Source organism: Balaenoptera borealis, assembly GCF_965194805.1.
Source record: "Balaenoptera borealis genome assembly, contig: HAP1_SCAFFOLD_283, whole genome shotgun sequence".
In the NCBI taxonomy this organism is placed as follows: Eukaryota; Metazoa; Chordata; class Mammalia; order Artiodactyla; family Balaenopteridae; genus Balaenoptera; species Balaenoptera borealis.
Genome location: NW_028123893.1, coordinates 317,308 through 338,289, shown reverse-complemented (window position 1 = coordinate 338,289; position 20,982 = coordinate 317,308). Strand labels below are relative to the sequence as shown.

The 20,982-nt window shown below is 55.3% G+C and overlaps 1 protein-coding gene and 1 long non-coding RNA gene across 4 annotated transcripts in view; both read left to right on the top strand.

The window, feature by feature from the left end:
• The window catches only part of LOC309621326, a 69,545-nt gene extending 62,926 nt beyond the window's left edge, over window positions 1–6,619 (top strand). The window contains exons 7-9 of one of the 3 annotated variants that reach the window (XR_014239933.1): window positions 1,654–1,741; window positions 3,957–4,519; window positions 5,541–6,619. This is a non-coding gene — a long non-coding RNA (uncharacterized lncRNA). Of the gene's footprint in view, window positions 1–1,243; window positions 1,619–1,653; window positions 1,742–3,956; window positions 4,558–5,540 lie in introns of those variants that run through there. The other 2 variants (XR_014239934.1, XR_014239935.1) reach the window with 2 other exon arrangements.
• Window positions 6,620–7,152: 533 nt separating this feature from the next.
• LOC309621324 (uncharacterized protein) lies at window positions 7,153–14,959 on the top strand. Its single transcript, XM_082408867.1, has 3 exons — window positions 7,153–7,330; window positions 7,603–7,804; window positions 8,950–14,959. Exons 1-3 carry the CDS (start codon window positions 7,282–7,284, stop codon window positions 9,329–9,331), a joined length of 633 nt encoding a protein of 210 aa, XP_082264993.1. The 5' UTR covers window positions 7,153–7,281; the 3' UTR covers window positions 9,332–14,959.
• Window positions 14,960–20,982: the final 6,023 nt, after the last annotated feature.

Below are 20,982 nucleotides of genomic sequence, written 5' to 3'. Positions count from 1 at the left end.
TTGTCACCTAGGGCCTCCCAGGAGCACGAGGGTTCATCAGGAATGAGGGGAGGGGTGGCTGGAGACTGGAGCCTGAGGTGTGGGTCCCCGGCAAGGAGCAGGCTCAGGATTGGCTAGAATGACCCTGGGGCTCCGGGGTGATGAGGGCAGGGGGACGGTGGCCCCGAGTGTGGGAGCCCCATAAAGAAGGGGCTGGGGTGCAGCCCTGCGCTGGCTGGTTTGCGTCAGAAAGTGATAGACGCGGTTAACGCGGGTACCAGGCCCGACCCAGGGCTCAGTGACAGTTCTTGTTCCTCAGCACAAACGCTGTCCCGCTTCGGCCGGTGCTGTGCCTTGCGGTGGAGGAAACCGGGACTCAGAGGACTGTGGGGCTCCGGCATCCAGGGTGGGGCCCGGGCACGTGGGCCCCGAAGTCCTCCGGAGCGGCGGGCACATGGAGCTTCGAGGCTGGGGGAGGTGAGGGTGTGGACAGTGGGGCTGCGCAGACGGGGGAGGTGAGGGTGTGGACAGTGGGGCTGCGCAGACTGCCTTGACACTTGAGAACCACTGGCCCGAGGGACCACGGGGACGCCCGTGGAGGCGGGCGCCCAGGAGAGGCGGCCTGCTGGCGCGGGGCGGGGTCCTGAGTGCCGCCCCGCCCTCCCAGGGCGCCCTGTGCTCCTGCCCAGTCGTGGCCGGTGGGGCTGTGAGGATGCAGGGAGGCCAGTGCCCGGCACAGCGCCTGCTGCCCGCAGAGGCCCGGCGTCCCTCGGGCTGCTTCTGAGCCAGGCGTGCCCGACGAGCCCCTGCGCCTGGCAGAGCCAGCGGGCACGGTCCCCCAGCGCCCTTCCTGTCCTCGGACAGGCACGTCTGCTCAGCCCGGGAGCGGGGCCAGGCGCGCTGAGTCCTGGGCTGGACAGGGGGCGCAGCCTGGGCAGGTCCTCGAGGCGCCCCGCCTGCTGCTGGCCCGGCAGGGGCCCCGGGGAACCGGCACCTTCCTCTGCGCCCCGCGTCGCTCCCTCCCCCAGGCTGGTCCATTTCTACCTGGTTCTGCAAACCAGATAGACCCTGAAGGGACAGAAACTTAGGTCCGTTGAAACGGCTGAAGCTTAGGCTGTCACCCTGGGGTAACTCCTGAGGAGGGTCCTAACAGTTAGGACCCGAGGCCCTTTCTTCCCATCTCCCTCCTCTCGTCCGCCTCTTCTCCTTGAACCCCCCCTTCGTGCCCCCACCCCCCGATTTTACAGCCGTCTTCTTCCTTCAGAAAATCGAGAGCATCAAGAAGAAGCTGAGGACTTCCCTGTTAGCGCAGTGGTTAAGAATCTGCCTGCCCATGCAGGAGACATGGGTTTGAGCCCTGGTCCGGGAAGATCCCACATGCCACGGAGCAGCTAAGCCCGTGCGCCACAACTATTGATCCAGCGCTCTAGAGCCCGTGAGCCACAATTACTGAACCTGTTTGCCACAACTGCTGAAGCCCATGCACCTAGAGCTCATGCTCCGCAACAAGAGAAGCCACTACAATGAGAAGCCTGCTCACCGCAACGAAGAGTGTCCCCCGCTCGCCGCAACTGGAGAAAGCCCGTGTGCAGCAACTAAGACCCAATGCAGCCACAAATAAATAAATAAATAAATAAATGATGTAATTTTTTTTAAATTTTTTAAAAAATAAAGAAAAAGAAGCTGAGTCTCCTGTGCATCGACTTCAACAAGAACCTGAACCGGGACGTGACCTTCCTGCCATTCACGCGCGAGGAGCTGGGTGCCTGCAGGCCCCGCGGGGTGGTCGAGAGGCGTCCGTGTGCCCTGCCCCCGGGAGGGCCTTCTTCTCCTGAGGCGCTCAGAGTGTTTGGGTCCCAAGGTTCTGGATCCTTCCTAGGGGAAGGTGGTGGTCTGTCTACCGAGATTCTGCCCCGAAGGAGGTTGTCCCTCGAGACCCCACCCTGCCCCTGCTCTCTGTGATGTTTCTTTAATCTCACAGGGTCCTCCCGCACCTGACCCGGCATGGGGTCTTGAAGGGGTGGGGCCTGGGCGGCTTTTTCAGCTTCTGCCCTCTTGCCCGAATGCTTTATTTTGAAAACTTCACACCTGTAGGGAAGTGGCAAGAATAGTACCAGGGAGACCCCGTGTGCTCCCCGGTCCTGGCCTCCCTGCGTGGATGCCATGTGTGCTTTTCCTGCGCTGGGGCCTCTGGACGCATCGCCAGGAGCAAGGGTGCCTCCTGAGTCCCTGGGTGCAGGTCCCCCTCGGGAAGCAGAGCGTGGAGCTGTCCCCCAGCCATCCCAATGGCGGTCTTCTTTTAAAAATTAATTAATTAATTAATTTTTGGCTGCGTTGGGTCTTCGTTGCTGCACGCAGGCTTTCTCTAGTTGTAGCGAGCGGGAGTTCCTCTTCGTTGCAGGCACATGCCTCTCATTACGGTGCCTTCTTTCGTTTCGGAGCACGGGCTCTAGACGTGCCGGGTTCTGTAGTTGTGGCACGGGGGCTCAGTAGTTGTGGCTCCCAGGATCTAGAGCGCAGGCTCAGTAGTTGTGGCCCATGGGCTTAGTTGATCTTTGGAACGTAGTATCTTCCTGGACCAGGGCTCGAACCCGCGTCCCCTGCATTGGCAGGCGGATTCTTTTTTTTTTTTTTTTGGAACCAAAACTTTAATCCCAAGGATTGTCACAAAACATATTACAAATGACAGCATGAAAGAAAAATTGCACAGGGCTTCCCTGGTGGCGCAGTGGTTGAGAATCTGCCTGTCAAGGCAGGCAACACAGGTTCGAGCCCTGGTCTGGGAAGATCCCACATGCCGCAGAGCAACTGGGCCCGTGAGCCTAAACTACCGAGCCTGTGCATCTGGAGCCTGTGCTCTGCAACAAGAGAGGCCACAATAGTGAGAGGCCCACGCACCGTGATGAAGAGTGGCCCCCGCTCACCGCAACAAGAGAAAGTCCTCGCACAGAAACGAAGACCCAACACAGCCAAAAATAAATAAATAAATAAATTTATTTTTTAAAAAAATTGCACAGTAACTCAAAGTTCAGCTCTACAATATACTCTTAATCTGGCAGGACATTGGTGTCTTGAATACTCTCAAATTCCCAAGTAATATTACAAAGAGCCATGTATTCATGTACAGCAATCACACAGGGGACTTATGACCTAAGTCAAAGGTAAACTAACTTTCTTGAAACTTCTTAGATTCTTAAGTCACTGGACAACCTCTTGTCCGGTGTGAAGACTAGTGGAATTTTTAAACGTCTAATCTAGGGTAAGGGTGCAGCTTTAATTTTTACCTGCTGGCTGTGTTCACAGCACCTTTTAAAGACTGCTTGCTTAACTACAGCTGCATACCATATCCCAGGTACAGAAAGCCTTTTCAATGTTTGCCAGTGTTGTTTCCATAATAGTAAACATCACACTTTAGCTGGGCAGGAGTCAGAGTTTTATTATCAGTCTAGGCAAGACCAAAAATTCAAAGCAAATTCAATTTTGCTTAAGGGAACATTGTAAGGTAACAATTCTTCATATTACATGCCTCATATGACCCATTTCAAACCATAGAGAATGATACCTTTATGTGTCACTGTCCCAAGAGACAAATGTGAACAGCTAAAACATTTAAAAAGTGCACCAAGCTTTGGAAGTCTCAAACAAAACTTGAATTTTCTGTACATACTCCTGTCAAATGAAGTTATTTCCTGTACACCACTCCTCTTGCAAAGTGGTCTTCTATTTCCTTTCATTTGACCTAGATCGGCTAGGAGACCTAGAGGAAGATCGGGACGGCTTGTGATTTCTCTCCTGGGACAGTGATCTCTCTCTTCTCCTATATCTAGAAAGGGACCTGCTCTGGCTGAGGGAGAAGCTTCTCCGTCTTGGAGATGTGTGGCGAGGTGGAGGACTCCTCCTCCGATAATCATCTCGAGGGCGACAACCCCAAGAAGGAGGCGGTCACGATTTCAACTTCTCTTTTCCCCATTCCACAGGTCCACTCCTACTCGGCAGCCACATGGTGTTCTCCCATCTAGTTCTCGGACAGCATCGGCTGCATCTCGGGGATCTTCACGTTCAACAAGAGCGAAGCCGGGAGGGTTTTTAGCAACCCACACACTTCAGAGTGGTCCATAATAGCCTAAAGCTCGTTCCAATTCAGTCTTGTTACCACTGTTTCCAAGATTCCCTACATAAACTTGGCAGTCCAACGGACAGGAATCACGATGCAAGACCCACGTGGCTCCTGGGTTTCACGGGCCACAGGGTGATCCCGGGCCTCTAGAATCTGGCAGCTGAATCTGCTCGCACAAGCTGTCCTGTGGGGATGCTTTTCCCCCTATGTGTCCAGCCCGGGGCCCTACTGGCTTGGCCCAGCCTCCCCGGTGAGAGGGTGAACCCCAGCTCCCTGGAGCAGACACTCAGAGCCCTGTTGACCGGACTCACGGGACTGGGGCAGCGGCTGGACATGTGTGGCCAGCCTGGTGGTGTTTGACCCCGTCTGCAGTTCCAGCTCCAGCTGAGAAAGAGCCTCACTGTGCAATTTTCTCCTGGTTGTGTAAGGATCCCCGGTGTCATTTGACAGAAATGTAGATGGTGTGTTCTTTCTCTGTTTTCTCCCTGCTTCCTCTCCTCTCTCTGTCTCTGTCTGTCTGTCTCTCTCTCTCCCTCTCCCTCTCTGCCTCTCCTTCCCTCCTGCTCCCACTCCTTCCTGAGAGAGGGTAGACAGAGTGTGAGAGAGGGAGACTCAGAGGGAGAGGGAGGGAGAGGGGAGAGAGGGAGAGGGAGAGAGGGAGGGAAACAGGGAGAGGGAGGGAAGGAGACTTCTCTCCTTCCCTCTCTCTCCCTCTTTCCCTCCCTCTCTCCCTCTCCCTCTCTCCCCCCTCCCTCTCCCTCTCTCCCCCCTCCCTCTCCCTCTCTGCCCCCTCCCTCTCCCTCTCCCTATCTCCCTCTCCCTCGTCTCTGCCTCTCCCTCTGTCTCTCCCTCTCTGGGAGGGAGTGAGGAGATGGAGAGACGGAGGGAGAGGGAGAGTTGGAGGGAGAGGGTGAGGGAGGAGAGGGAGAGGGAGAGAGGGAGGGAGGGAGGAATAGAGCAAGAGAGGGAGAGACATCTCTCTCTCCCTCCCTCTCTCCCTCTCCCTCTCCTTCTCCCACCTCCCTCTCCCACTCTCTCTCTCTCCCTCTCCCTGCACCTCCTTCCCTCTCCAGAGAGGGAAGGAGGTGGAGGGAGAGGGAGAGAGAGAGGGAAGGAGAGGGAGAGAGGTAGAGGGAGAGAGGGACAGGGAAAGTGGGACAGGGAAAGTGGGAGGGAGAGAGGGAGAGGGAGAGAGGGAGAGGGAGAGAGGGAGAGGGAGAGAGGGAGAGGGAGAGAGGGAGAGGGAGAGAGGGAGAGGGAGAGAGGGAGAGGGAGAGAGGGAGAGGAAGGGACAGAGAGAGGCAGAGGGAGAGATGAAGGGAGAGGGAGAGTGAGAGGCAGCGAGGGAGAGGGAGGGAGGAAGAGAGGGAGAAGGGCTGAGGAGGGGGGCTCCCTCCCCCTCCCATGCTCTCCCCACTGTTTTCTCTTTTTTCTGCTTCAACAGACACCAGGCACCTTTTAGATCAGCCCTGAAGTCAACGTTGATGCTTGGACGGCCTGACCTCCCCGCTGACTTCCAGCCCTGGACCACAGCTGGGAGATGAAGTCTACGGGGCCCTGGGCGGCAGGATGCACAGGCCCCTTCTCTGACGCCCAATCTCTCCTCGTTTACGAGGCAGCCGCCAGCTCCCCTCCCTGACTCCCCAGGATTTTGGGCCTTTTTAATATGTGTCCATAATGCCATGAGCTATTATTTAACTTTTCTACGAGGACCCATCTCCCGAAATGCAGTGGTTTTCAGCCTTGGCTGCACTAGAGAACCCCCAGGGAAGGGAGAGAAGTCTCTCCCTCCCTCTCCCTCCGTATCTCCTTCTGCCTCTCTCCCTCACCCTCTCCCTCTCCCTCCGTATTTCCTTGTGCCTCTCTCTCTCTCCCTCTGGGGTGATGCCTGATGAGCTCAGATTCGCAGATGTTCCCCCTATCCCCTCTCTGTGCCTTGCGTGGGGTCTGGGCCTTCTCACTGTGGCCTGGGCACGGCCTTGACATTCAGACACCGGGTCCTGCAAGGACACTTGCGTTTGGTCCATACGGCGTGTGGCTGCAGTCTGCGCTTCTGCCGTTTAGCATCTTCAGTAGATGGGGGCTGTGCACGAGCCCTTCATCTTCCCCGCAGACACCACTGGTGCTTGCCGGGCCTCGCGGGTGATGCGGGGGGCACGGGGAACAGTCCTGTGTCCCCACCTTCTTGGGCTGCAGACAGGCCACGTTGGTCCTGTGGTGACTGGGGGCTCCCAGGAGAACCCCACCGCAGAACCAGAGAGGTGGCCCCAGAGAAGGTGGCGTACGCCTGGGGCTGGGCCTCACCAGCGAGCCACGGGCCACCTGCAGCAACAGGCGTCTCACCGTCCAGGGACTGGGTGTTTGGGCGCCGTGGGGATGAGCTGCTGTCTGCACAGCAGCCGAGTTTGTATTGTTGAGCCCGGGGAGGCCCCTGGGTGGCTCCTGGAGAGCCTGGCCGCATTTCTTCCTGCCCTTGGCCTTAGAGCCCATCATGGTTCACGCTGTTTCTGGTTCCAAAAGGACCTGTGTTAATAAAGACCACGTGTTAGGACAGCACCAAAGTGTCTAGAAATCTGGGCCAGGAGGAGGAGGGAGGGGGATTGGCTGTGCCCGCCAGTGGCCTGAGAGCCCTGCCCGCACGCAGAGACCTGGCCCGGGGTCCCACAGGGAGGGCATGGCCCACGGTACCCAGCGCCGGCCATCTCTGGGTTCCAGGAGAACTGCACGATCCTCAGGGAGCTGGTGAGGCTGCAGGCCCAGAAGTCCTGCCTGCTGGGGTTCAGCACGCGTGCCGACTCCGTGCTGGAGATGAACATGGCCAAGACCAGCCAGGTGGTGGCCACTTTCCTAGGTAACCCCGCCTCCACCTGAGTCCCAGTGGGGAGGGCGTCAGGCGGACCTTAACTGGGCGTGGTGCTGCCTGAGACCCCACTGTGTCAGCCCTTGGGGGTCACCTTCCCGGACCCTTCATTCTGCCTCGAGGGGCACAGGGTGGGGGGCGGCTGGGGGGCCTCCACAAGGACGTAGCCGAGCCTCTCCCCTCCGCCCGCAGATGAGCTGGCCCAGAAGCTGAAGCCCCTCGGGGAGCAGGAGCGGCCGTGATCCTGGAGCTAAAGAAGACCGAGTGCCAGAGGCGGGGCCTGCACTGTGACGGGCCCATCAATGCCTGGGACCTGCGCTACTACATGAACCAGGGGGAGGAGACGCGCTACCACGAGGACCAGTACCTGCTCAGTGAGTCCTTCCCCATGCAGGTGGTCACGCGCGGGCTGCTGGGCATCTCCCAGGAGCTGCTGGGGCTGACCTTCGACCTGGAGGAGGGCGCCAACGTGTGTCACGAAGATGTGAGGCTCTACACGGTCCGGGACGCGGCCTCGGGCAAGGTCATCCATCAGCAAGTTCTACCTGGACCTCTACCCTCGGTGCGTGAGTGCGTGTGGGAACCTGTCGGCCGTGGGCCGGAGCTCCTCTGAGGAAGCTGGGCCTCACCCCGCGTCCCTCCCCAGGGAAGGGAAGTCCGGGCACGCGGCCTGCTTCGGCCTGCAGCCGGGCTGCCTGCAGCAGGATGGGAGCCGCCAGATCGCCATGGTGGCCATGGTGGCCAACTTCACCAAGCCCACGCCCGACCCGCCCTCCCTGCTGCAGCACGATGAGCTGGAGACCTACTTCCACGAGTTCTGGCAAGCGATGCACCAGCTCCGCTCCCAGGTGGGTGCGGGCGCGGGGCTGCGGGCAGGGGCCGGGGAGGGCCCGGGCACACGTGGTCCTCAGGCAGGCCCTCGCCACAGGATTCTTCTGCTGATGTCACCCCGCACGTGGCGACGCCCTCGGTGTCAGCTTCCATCATCAAAGCCCACACACTGGGCGCGTAAACAACAGAAATGGATGTCCTTGAGACTCTGGAGGCTGGAAGCCCCAGATCAAGGAGTCAGGACTGGTTCCCTGCATGTTAAGTACATGTACTCAAGAGTTGCCTTTAAAAAAGACAAAAGAAAAGAAAGGCACGTTGCCTGCAAGTCTGGTGACAGGCGGCGATGAGAACCAGAGGGAAGGCTCTGGGGCCGGGAGCGCCGCGCCCTGTGAGGCCCTGGGGCTGCTGCCAGTCTCCGTGGAGGCTCAGCAAGTCCCAGTGACTTCCCCACGGGGGGACCCCAGCTCAGCGTCTGGGCCCCGGACCCAGTGCTCGTTCAGTCTTCCTGCGGTCAGCCCTTCGTCCTGAGAGCAATGCTCTCACAGGCTGCACCGGAGCGCATGGGGACAGTTTACTGAGCTGCGCAGCCATCACTACTGCCCTGTTTTGGAACATTTCCATCACCCCAAAAATGTCCCTCACGCCCTTAGTTATCACTCCCTCCCCTCCCCAGCCCCTGACAACCAGGAACCCACTCTGACTCTGTGGATCTACCTGTTCTGGACGTTTCCCCTCAGTAGGGTCACACCCTGTGTGTCCTTCTGTGTCTGACTTCTCTCGCTGAGCATCGTGTTCTCAGGGTCCATGCACGTGGCAGCGAGTGTCAGGGCTTCACCCCTTTGCATGGCTGAGGGCCAGAAAAAAGAAAAAAAAGAAAGTCACGTTGCCTGCGAGTCTGGTGACAGCCGGTGATGAGAACCAGAGGGCAGGCTCTGGGGCCGGGGGCACCACACCCTGTGAGGCCTTGGCGCTGCTGCCAGTCTCGGTGGGGCACGGGCAGCGCTGTCCCCCAGGGGCTGCGGGACAAGTTCATCAAGTCCCGGCAGGCCAACCCAGGTGCGGCCGGGCCGAGGGAAGGGAAGGGGGCGCCCAGACCGCCCGGCTGGAAAGCGCGGCCTGGACACAGTGCCATCCCCCCATCTCCTTCCTCCCGCCCCCCCAGGCCTCTTCAACCTGTGCCAGATCGTCCTGGCCGAGGTGGACCAGGCACTGCACACGCAGACGCCCACGGACCCGGCCCAGGAGAATGCCCGCCTCTGCCAGGAGATCCTCGGGGGCCCAGCCATGCCAGGCAGCCAAGCACGAGCCGGGTCCACCTTAGCGGTCGGTTGGCGGCTACTGCCCAGGTCAAGAGGATCGTCTGGTGGTGTGTGAAAGGGGACCGACTGACAGGCTCTGGCCGAGGCCCGGTGACCTCTGGCCTCTTCCTGCCTCAGTTCCTTGGCTGGTACCTCCAGCTGTGGCCCGCGGAGTCCAAGGGTGGGGTAGGCGTATCTGCACGTGCTTTCTGGAGAGCCTGGAAGAGGCAGGAGAGGGCTTCATAGCCCGGACAGAACGCGTCGACGAGGTTTGCCCATGCGTGTCGGTGCGGACACGCGGTTCACTCCCTCATGAGTGCTTTAACCCGCGCTCTCCCCGTGCTGGAGGGCGAGCCCTGACTCATCCCTCGGAGCCTTGGCAGCTGACCTTGTAAGAGGCTTAGGGGTGAACCCTCGTGAGCTTCAGCAGAAAGTCGGCAAAGATTGATTTGTGTCCCTCCACTGAGTTGCCCGCAAGGTCCCCGTTTTCTAGAAGTGTTGGGCCAATACTCCCTCTAGTGGCAGGGGACTCAGACAGGGCTGTTTGAGGCCCCCACCCTGGGGAAGGGGTATGGAGCGGCCAGGGGGCCGGGCAGGAGCCTCTCCACGTGTGTCCCAGGGACCCACCTGCCTGCGACCTTCGGCCGCCTGGCAGGAAGATACAACGCCCAGTCCTATGGCTGCCTGTGCAGCGAGGTGTACTCCGCGGACACGTTCCACACATGCTTCAAGCAGGAGGGCGTCCTGAGTGGCAAGGTGAGAGGCCGTCCTGCCACGCAGACCAACACGGAGGTCCTCGGCCTGGGCCTAGATGCTTGTGCCGCCCGCCTGGGCCTGCTAGGCTCTGAGGGCCCTGCCCTGGACCTCCTGCTCCCCTGCCCTTTGTTCAGTCACAGCAGAGGTGGCCACACCCACACCCTCAGTGAAGGCGGAGCTCCACCCTCCTGCAGCCCCGCCCCCTCTCGGCAGGTTGCCATGGACTACAGAAGCTGCATTCTGAGGCCAGGCGGCTCCAAGGATGCCAAGGGCATGGTGAAGCTCTTCCTGGGTTGCAACCCCACGCAGGATGCCTTCCTCTTGAGCAAAGGGCTGCAGGTTGAGGGCTGCAAGCTGCCGGCCTGCTGACGGCACGTGGTTCTGCCCACCCAGGCGGGCCCGGTGCCTTAGCGCCCCGCCAGGGCGGGGGAGGGGCCGCGTGTCCTCCCAGCCCCTTCGTCCCTGGCAGCCGGCCTCGGCCAAAAGTCTCCACCTGGACGTGTCTGGAGAGCCTGGCGTCAAGGCTCCCCCTTGTTGCACTAATGCAATCCCTTCCTGGGGAGCTTTCCTGCTTACAAAACGGTTCTTTGAAAACGCAGCCATTAATAAAAAGACTCCACTCCTGGTCTCTGCCTGCGGTCCCTTCCACCACAGGAGCGGCATGGGGGCCGTCACACTGGGGGGAGTTCTGACCTTGGTCGGGGATCAGCCCTGCGGCCGTTGCAGGCTGCTCTCTGCTGGTGTAGCGTCTGGGTCATTGGAAGATGGCTGAGCTGTGGGGTGAGTTCAGACGGGGATGGCTCTCCCCACCCTGGCCGGGCCGGCTCTCTAGTGAGGGGGTGTCAGGTTCCTGCCGGCCTCTTGCCCGGCACTGTTTGGCATGTCGGGGGCTGTGATTGGCTGCAGCTGGTTCTGGCGGTGGGCACAGCTGCGAGAAGCCCTGCTGTGGCTGTCCCTGTCCCCGTGGCTGGCCGGCTGGCTCCCTCCGGTCATCGGCAGCTGGTGAAGTCTGGACCACAGCAAGGGGCCGCCTTCCTGGGTCCTAGCGATTCTTCCCAAAGGCCTTAGGGATGTGGTTTGGTGGCAGTAGGAATTCAGAGAGGGTGCTGCACCACTGGAATGCTAGGGTGGGTCTGGACAGTCCCGTGTGTCCTTCCCTGGCCTTTGAGCTCCTCGGGAGCCCTGCCTCCGGCCCTTCGCCCCCACAAAGGACGCCAGGCAGTGGAGCGAGGGAGCGGGCAGCGCCCCGACCTTCTCCCCGGGGCCCAGGCGGGCAGGCTGTGCCACGTTCTGTCCTCCCCTCAACCTGCCCGCCCATTCTCACCCGCCCTGGGCCAGTCGGCTGTGGACCAGGCTGTGGTGTCTGCCCTTCTGCAGACCCGGCTCAGCTCCCTGCACCCACTTCTGTGCCTTCTGTGTTCTGGGCTGGTCGCAGGCCCAGAGCTGGTGGGCAGGCACCCCGTGGCCGGGAGGGCTGTTCCTGCGAATTCCCTGGGGCTCGAAAAGGAACACAGCCGGCCTTCCATCCGGCACTTCTCGATGGACATGGAAGGGGCATGTCGGGGCCTGGGGGCTGCTCGTCTTCCCATGCACCGAGCCCCTCGATGGTCCCCGTGCAAAATCCAGGTGTGGCGTTGGCACCCCAGCCGTGTGCCGGGCAGTCTGTGGCGGGTGCCACAGGCCTCAGGCTGGTGGGCCACAGGGTTCCTGAGCGGCAGGTCAGAACTGAGAGGGTGAGGCCTTTCCCCAGGTCCAGGGCCCAGACTGACACCGGCTGGAGGCCCCTCCGCTCACCGCCCGCACCCCCCAGCCCCTGCCCTCACGTGAGCCCCCAGGGCTGAGCTCAGGTGCTGCATGCCCAGGCTCCCTGGCATCCCAGCCCGTTCCCACTCCTCCGTGGTCACTGAAGGACTTGGAAGCAGGTTGCCCCACAGAGACTGCTGTTCCCCGAGCCCTGGGCAGGGGGCAGGGAGGACGGGCACAGGGCCTGCAGGGGTGTGGTCGCCGGGGCAGCCGGAGCAGCTCCACACAGTAAGTAAGAGCATCTCACCAGAAACAGTGCGTTTCTCCAGCCGCCCCGGGACCTGAGCTCAGGTCCTGGGGCAGGAAGGGGCAGCAGTGCAGCTCTTAGCTGTCACTGGGGGTCGACTGTGGCCCGGTGCCACCTCTTAGATCCTCCCCCGTCCCCTTCCGGGGTTGCGACCGGACCCCTGCCAATCAGGTTCTCACTCCTCTCCATCCCCTATGCCTGCTCCATGAAGGTGGAAGGAACACATTTCTTAAAAGGTTAGAGCTCGGGCTTCCCTGGTGGCGCAGTGGTTAAGAATCCGCCTCCCACTGCAGGGGACAAGGGTTCAAGCCCTGGTCTGGGAAGTTCTCACACGCTGCGGAGTAACGAAGCCCGTGCGCCACAACTACTGAGCCTGCACTCTAGAGCCCGCGAGCCACAACTACGGATGCCCGCGTGCCTAGAGCCCGTGCTCCGCAACAAGAGAAGCCACCGCAATGAGAAGCCCACGCACAGCAAGCAATGAGATGCCCACGCACCGCAACCAAGAGTAGCCCCCGCTCGCCGCAACTGGAGAAAGCACGCACGCAGCAAGGAAGAGCCAACGCAGCCAAAAATAAATAAAATAAATAAATAAATTTTTAAAAATCATAGTAAAATCCTATTAATGAGATTTTAAAAAATAGTCAGTTAGTTACTTAGTTAATTGTGCCGGGTCTTAGTTGCCACAGGCCGGCTCCTTAGTTGTGGTAATCAGATATTTTATATTCTTTTTTGTTCCTGAACAAAGGCCTCAGAATCCAGTATCTATTTGATAATGCTCACAGCATAGCTCAGCACGGAATAGCCACATTGTTTTTCTTTGGCTGCTATGTACCAAACAGGCTTTTGTACTGTTTTACCAAATGCATGTATTTAATACCTGTTTTAAAAAACATAGTGAGATCTCAAAACTTTAAATTGACTAAAGTAAGATTCTCTCTGTAGTACTACTTATTTGACCAACAAACACTACCTGATAACACCGGTGTGGTGCACTGAGGCTTACTCTAGCATATCGGGATAAACCCTGTTGCGACAAGTGTTCATCCTCCAAGTCCCCAAGGCCTCTCACACACTGCCAGCGAAACTGCTTCCTGCTTGGGAAAGAGTGCCCCAGTTCGTTTCTTCAGAAGCTTGAAGGCTATGTAAGCCCTCCAAAAGGTTAGAGGGCAAAGAACAACTCTAAAACTGGCACATTTGTTTAAAAAAAAACACTTGTCAATATTACAAGAGCCAGCTTGCTTTCCCTTGTGACACGTTTTCTTAGGAGGCAAGGGATGTGGCCATGTGACTTGGAAAAGTTGTTTCCCTCTGTCTCAGTGTCCCACCTGTGAGTGAGTAGTCTGACTCAACTTAATTACAGACATCTGAATAAGGATCATGAACAGTGGCATCTAATTTCCAAAATAAAAACAGGAGAATGAGTATGCCTTTTACAACAGGACGTCATGTCTACCTCAATGATATTACTAGCCTTGAGTCCAGTGCTTCTCGCTCAGTGCAATTGTGGGAAATGGGGAAAGTCTGAAGGTGATTTTGGTTGTCACAACTGGGAGGAGAGAGAGGGACTGTTACGGGCATCTAGTGAGTAGAGGTCGGGACCTTGCTAAACACTCTACGATGCACAGGACTCACACACCACAGCAAAGGTTTATCTGGCCCCAAAAGTCAATGCCTTGGTTGAGAAACCCTGCCTTAGAGCAAACCACGGATACTCATCTTTAGCAGGTAACAGGGCATTTACTACCCACCTGTAAACCTACAGACTTCCCGACTTACACAGCTAATCCTGTGGCAGGAATGAAATAGATAGCGTGTGACCATCTGGTAGTATCTAGGTTTGCCCCTCAAGTCACATGGGACAGTGCTAGAGACTGACATTTTCTATATTGGAGGCCTTTGGCAAGCCACCAGTTTTCTAACCTAAAAAGTCGAAGCAGCATTATTACAATACACATAGTAACACGACAACTCTGCTTTTATAGAGAGATTAGATGTGGGAAAGGAGCTTATCTGACATCAGAAGGAAATGCTTTAAACGCATCACATCTGCTGGTTTGACTGTCAAATCTTGACAGCTGGAGAGGTAGGAAGGTAGACAGGAGAGAACACACCAAAGTTATGGGCCTGCTGAGTCCTCGGGTCTAACCATAATACACTTCGTACTGCCCTGGGTCCAGGGATATGTTCTAACACCCTCTCAGTCACTTACGGTCCATACACAGACCAAGTGTAAATTCACAATTACCAGCAAGTGTACCAAAATAAGGCAGAGTTAAGAAACTTAACCGCAAGCCCTACCTGGTCTTTTTCTTCTTCACCGACAGAATCACCTGATTTTGCTTTTTCAGGGTCTTCCTCAGGTTTCTGTTTGGCATGGCTGTCACATACAGTAAGGCCAACTGTTACCTCAGCCAGACCCTAGACTTGCAGTGGGCACAAAACAACTTATATTCCTCCCTACCAAGAGTACCCTCTGTTTGGAAAGATTCAGGGCATGGACACCCTCTTCCCTCCAAGGAGAAGCCCTTTTTGCCAGGACATTAAAACAAGCTTTGAGCTTAATGTTTCTTTGGATGACAGTTTTAGAATAACAACGTTTTGCAAACCCTAAGAAATAATGGATCTAGACTTTGATCAACGGCTGCTAGAATCACCGAAGAGACATTACATGCCTCTGATGGACAGCCCCATACCATCAATGAAGTCACACAAAATAAAGCTGGAATCTGATCAGGACTCTAGACCTAACTACCAGTTGACAGAAAACTGGAGACAAGGGAACACATTCACCACCGAAACGATGCAGTCAACCAGACCTAGAAGCTATTAGACAAAAGACCTATTTTCTTTAAATAAATGGCAAGAAAATAAGGAATCTATTACTTGAAAGGCTTAAGGAACAAATGAACCAAACTGTTACACAAGGGGAGGTATGAACACTGCTATATATTTGTTAGTAAGGAACTGTTACACTTTATAAGGCATGTTTTGTCTTCTTCAAAAGACTGTTTGCTAGATGTTAGCAATTATAGCAAAATATGAACAAAAAACTTGTCAGAGAAAGAGACCTTGTCATCTAGAAATATCGTATTTGTGGATAAGATGACATGTCCGATTTGTTTCAAAGTAATCCAACTGGGGGGACATGGGTGTGTATGGAGTTGTAATCCATTTGGAATAATTTTCACTTGGAGCATATGGGGGTATAGATGAAACAACAGCCAGGAGCTGTTAACTGTTGATACTGGGTGATAGGTACACAGGGGTTCATTTTACTGTCCTTGGTATTTTGTGTATGTACATTTGAAGTTTCCGATGCTAAGAGTAAAAATGGATGAGGTCTTCAGAAATGCTGTTCATGAATGTCTAAAAACAGAATATCAAAAGGAAAACCTAAGCAATGTGGAAGTCAGAATTACTAAGTTACATCCTACTAATTCTATATGTGTTTTACCAAAAACAGTTGGCCCCTAAAATGGGGGCTGTCCATTCATTATATACTGACCCCCTTGTGAAATGAGATGTGATGGTGGTCTGCCTGGTAGTTTGCCTTGTAATCCTGGGGCTACATGAGACTTCAGCTGCTTACAGAAAAGACACAAAAAAGCCACTATGAATAAAGAGTTCACAGCCAAGGTACAGTTCTTCAGCATTAGCAAGCTGGTGCAGAGACCAGGTTCTGAGGATTAAGTATCCTTCTCTTCTTATTCTAAGCAACCACCGTCTTCATAAAGTCATCGAATTAGCACCTGCCAGTTTGCTAGGCCATTTTAACACAAACTCTCGTATGAAGGGCCCAACCCTGAGACGGACAAGGAAACAGAGCCTCTGCTTATTTCGTCAAACGATGAAGTGGCCAAGCACCTGACCTGAGCTCAAGTCCCAGGCTCTTATTTTTTAAAATTCCAGAAGAGGTACTCTGACTACAAGCGGGGAAGGAGTCTAAGAATAAATGTTTAGCTTAAACAGGCATGTAACTTACAAGTCATAAATATCAGCAGCTCCTGTTTTCTTATACCTCATAAATTCAACCACATTTGGGGATCTAATGCTCTATAACTTGGTCGAAGACAAAAATTAAAAATTTCAAGTATATATCTAAGCTAGTTAGAAGTATACACAAGAGGGAATTCCACGGCGGTCCAGTGGTTAAGACTCGGCACTCTCACTGCCGAGGGCCCGGGTTCGATCCCTGGTTGGAGAACTAAGATGGTACAAGCCGAGCAACACAGCCACCCCCCCACCCCCCACCCCCCAAAAAATAAAATAAAAAAAGATACACAAAAAACAAGTACTGCCGGTGGAGGGGTTGTGTGGGGGGGGAACAGACAGACCCTATGGCACCAAGTCTGTCCTCCCCTTAGGCGGTACCAGATTCCAACGAGGTCAAACGAGCCAAGTGCTCTTACATTTTGTTTCTCCATCGGACTTGCTTCTCCTGGGCATGCAGAGTTTGGAAACAGGTTTGGGGGACTTATTTTTCTCTGCTATTTCCACTCTGAGCTCCTCACCACTTGTCTGGCTCCCGTTTTCTAGACATCCATTCACTTCCCGACTGAAAGCCTGAGCTCCGTTCTCCAAGGACAAATCTGTATTTAAAAGGGATTTGACTTTAGCCAGGTAGCCCTCCTACAGCAGGAAAGGATAATTTAAGTAGCAGTGAATGTAAACAAGTGGCCATGAGAGAATAAGGAAACACATGCGCTTCCTTTATAACTATCAGATAACAGGGAGAGGTGGGATTATCCTGCCTCCCTGGTCACAGACAAGTTACATGGGAGGAAACGTTTTCTAGCCGCCAGGATGCTGACGACTTAACTTCTGATAATTCTTCTTTATGTAATTTGGTTTCCAAGTCACATAACTGATTCTTTATTTCTGTCTGCAGAAATTCAGGCAAGAGATTCCATTTCTCCTTCACGCATTCCTAAGGGAAGGATATAGGTTTAGAAGTCTCCACATTCCCAAGCTATGAACCAATGGACTAATACACAAATAGTTACACTGCCTGGTCACATAACAATGACTGAATGGCAGGCAATGCTGAGTCGGCCAAAAAGAAAACTAAATATTCACAAGACATTCACAAGACATGTTCCTGTTGTTTTCGTTAAGATCATATCACACCATCTCCAGAGTGGTGAAAAATGGAAAGATTAAAGGTGAAACAGACACATAATAGCATACTAGAACAAACCTGATTTTGAAAAACAGTGTGACCAGGACAAATTATAATCCAGACTTGATGGTACGGAACCCAGACTGGGAAACTCGATGAGTTACCAAAAGCTAACCAATAATAGCCTATTAGTCCAGCACATTAGACAAAAACATCCACGTTATCCTCAACTTCAGGGAAAAGAGAGCCAATTCCACTTAAATTTGTTTTTAGGAACTACATAGTGTCTGTCAAATGGTCACATTTGATCATAAATTTTGTTAAGGTGGAGATTTCCTTACCTTTTCTGTTAAACTATCTCTTTCCAAATCTTTGAGCCTGGGGGAAGAAAAAGGGAAGAAACAAGCGCTTGATCAGCAACATTGTCTACCTGTAAGAATACCACAGTTTAAAGAACTTTGGAAAGAAGTTTAACATGCATGTTAGAAAAAAATACAATCGTTTTTCCCTCCCCCAGTGTCTAGAATGCCCTAAGGTAATGGCTACACGTTAAGAAGTTATTTTCAATATGAATGAGGTTCCCCTTTTGGGGGGTGGTTTTCTGATGGTGGTAAGAGATGGTATAGGAGCTCTAGAACAACATTTTTTCTTTTTTTTTTTAAACGTTATTTTAAAGACACTGGGAAAGGGGAAGCAGGTCACACAGTTGGGTTCCTTCTCAAGCTAATTGACCTATACGGTGGTCTTCCTCCAGTTGGACCTGACAAGATTTCATAGAAGGGCATACAGAGGTTAGAAAGAGTGGACCAGGGTGACAGGATGCTGTGGGGAACAGCCAGCTAACATTCCCAAAGGCCAGGATGGGGTGGTGGCAGCATTCTGAGGAGGAATATACGAAAATGGAGGAGTCAAGGCATCTGGGGCAGCAGGGGGTGCCCACACACGAGCAAGAGAGAAGAAGCTAGAAAAGTTGGCTGGCGCCTCATCCAAGAGCTCATCCTTGCAAATGTTTGTACCCAGTCATTCAGAAGTGCAGAACTGTCATGAGTTTAGCTGGAAAATCATGGCCTGATTTGGTTCTTGAAGATTAGTATCTTGCCTCTTTGGGGAGGAAGGCAGCGAAAAGAAGGAAGGAACAAAACTAGAAGACACCGAGGAAATGGGGAGGCTGCTGTTCCTAGCCTGGGTGCTGACTGTGGGCAGTTGGGTGCGAACAGGTCTAACCAGCTGGGCAAGCGCCCCTCAGCAGAGGGGCAGCACCCTGGGCAGGCACTGGGCCTCCACCATCTATGGATCCTCCCCTCCAGCACCCAGGCTAGGTACTCAGTTACCAGCAGCCCAAAGGGCAGGAACAGAGCTCTGCCAGGCTGGCCTTCCCAGAGGGCACGTGTAAGCAGCACAGCCAGGAAGGTGAGCGACAGGCTTTGCTGGCTTGTCGGGAAGGAGGGCAACGTCTGGTTCGGCACGGCTGGAGTCAGCGCTAGCCTCCCCACGGACACGGGCACTGGGCCCCCGGTCTCAGGCTCACACAGGCCTCCAAAGCCCTTCCCTCAGGATGGCGCTCAGACCCTTCACCCAGCCCACCCTCCCGCCCCAAACACCAGCAGGTCAAGCACCACTCAGAGAAAGGGGCCTTTAAAGGGCTTTAGAAAATCTTAGAATCCGGATATGGAAGCTACTATGTTTCACCTGTAGCTGAGAGCTCTGCTCCCAGAGCACAGGATGGCCGAGGGGGGCGAGATGGGAGGGTCTCGCTGTGACCCCCAGGCACCGCTGGCCTTTTCAGCCACATGCCTGCATTCCTTGGAAATACATTTCATTAACAGCCAAATGGAACACCCTGAGAAACAGGAGGAATTATTGGCTCGTTTCAACCCTTAGCAACAATGAATTTTCACCACCGGGTATTTCGTCTGCTCTCTGCAATGCGCTGGAACTTTCCTTTGGGCTAAACGTGCCTCAGCTGTCCACGGCACCCGACACACTTGGCGACTCCTCCTGACCCGGGAGCGCCCTGGGCCCCAGGCACAGGGTCCCTCCTTCCTGACCACCCCCTCGTGGGAGTGCTGAGTCCAGTCAGCCCCCAGTTCTGGGGGCTCAGCATCCCCTCGGAAGTGACTGCGAGTCAAGCTCCCCACCGACCCCTCCCCCCTGGTCTCCCTCCCGCCAGGGCTGCTTCGTGCGCGGTGCCGGTCGGCCCCTCTTCAGGGGGGAGGAGACCCGGGCCGACTCCGCTCCACTGACCTGCCGGTGCCCATCCGGGACGTGGCCGGCTGAACAACCGGTAGGTGTCGGGGAAGCCCCGAGGGCGGGCACCCTCCCGCACCCTCACGACGCGGTGCTGCTCCGGGTGGAGCCCGCGGCCCGGGGGGCAAGAGGCGCGACGGGGTTGGGAAGGAGATGGGGCCACGGGAAGCCCACCCCGGGCCGGGGCGCAGAGGCAGGAGGCGGCGAGGAGGGCCAGCCCAGCCGCGAAGCCCGTGCCTCCACCCCGCCCAGGCCCGAGTGGCCCTCAGACCTCCCTGCCGGCCCCTGGGCTCGGGGTGGGCGACAGGTGCGCCGAAGAAGCCGTCCCGCTCGAGCCGTCTGGAGAGGCCGGCCCAGGGGTTGTGCCTGTTCCCCGCGTGGGGCGAGCACCAGGGCCTGAGGGTGTGGAGCCGTCCGGCCACAGGTCACAGGCTTTGCCTGTCGGAAAGGAGGGCTGCGATGGGGCTGTGCCGACAGAAGGGGAGGATGGAGCCGCCCACAGTCCCCGTTTGCCAGGCAGAGCTTCATCGCGGACCCTGTTCTCAGCAGCCATGCGCAGCAGGGACACCCAGGCCTGGCGAGTCTGCGCCCCACCCAGGGCCGCTGGGTTCCTGCGCGGCAGCCCCGGCATCTCCTGCTGAGAAACCCCAGAGACGTACTCCTTCCCCCGAGCCCACCGCAGCGCTGCAGAGCCCAAGGGGGCTGGGGGCTTCACCCCAAACTTGAGGAAGCCACACCTGGGGGCCGGGGCACAAGCGGGGGTCCCACCTTCCCCGCAGGAGCAGACCCCGCGGAGGGTCTATCTTTTGGAAATAAAGTTAGACTAACAGGTTTTACACACAGAATCTTAGAGCTGGGAAAAGTCTTTTGTGTCATTCATGTAGCTTCGTAAGATTTTTTTTTTAACGAGAGGATGGATTTCCTTGAGCAAGAGTCAATTTCCAGGAACGGGTCCCTGGATACCAAGGACTATTTTGGGGAAGAAAGACGAATCTATTTGGTGAACGCCTTATAGAACTTATTCTATATTGTAGTTCTCTCTGGAAACACATGTACCGTTGATCTTTGTAGCAGCCCTTAACATCCTCAATAGAAGCTCTCATTTCCCCATTAGTACTTGTCATAGACTGAATATTTGGGTGTCCCCAGCATTCACATGTTGACACCCTACCTCCAATGTGATGGTATTAGAAGGTGGGTCTTTTGGGAGGTGATTAGGATTTGATGAGGTCATCGGGATGGAGCCCTCATGATGAGATTCTTACCCTTGTGAGAGTCATGAGAGCTGATTTTTTCTCTCTGCTCTCTGTCCTGTGAGGACACAATGAGAAGTGGACAGTCTGCAACCCGGAAGAGAGTCCTCACCAGAAGGCGATGATCCTGGCACCTAGATCTCAGACTTCCAGCCTCCAGGACTGAAAATACAGTTTTGTTGTTTACAAGCCCCACCCCACCCCGTTTGTGGTACTTTGTGACAGCAGCCCAAACTGGCTTAGCACTCTTTTCTTCAACTAAATGGAAGAATTTGTGGAGCCCATCCATTTTATGATACAATTTCCCAAATAACCAATATTCTGTCTATACACTCTGATTTCTCAACTTTTTTATTTATCAAAATTGTTATAAAAAAAGCTTCCAGGGCTTCCCTGGTGGCGCAGTGGTTGAGAATCTGCTTGCCAATGCAGGGGACACGGGTTCGAGCCCTGCTCTGGGAAGATCCCA

Coding starts and splice junctions, on each gene's coding strand:
- LOC309621324 (XM_082408867.1), top strand. CDS start 7,282: ATGAACCAGGGGGAGGAGACGCGCTACCACGAGGACCAGTACCTGCTC. Junction 7,331..7,602: donor CGAGGACCAGTACCTGCTCA/GTGAGTCCTTCC, acceptor GTCCCTCCCCAG/GGAAGGGAAGTCCGGGCACG. Junction 7,805..8,949: donor TGCACCAGCTCCGCTCCCAG/GTGGGTGCGGGC, acceptor CCGCCCCCCCAG/GCCTCTTCAACCTGTGCCAG.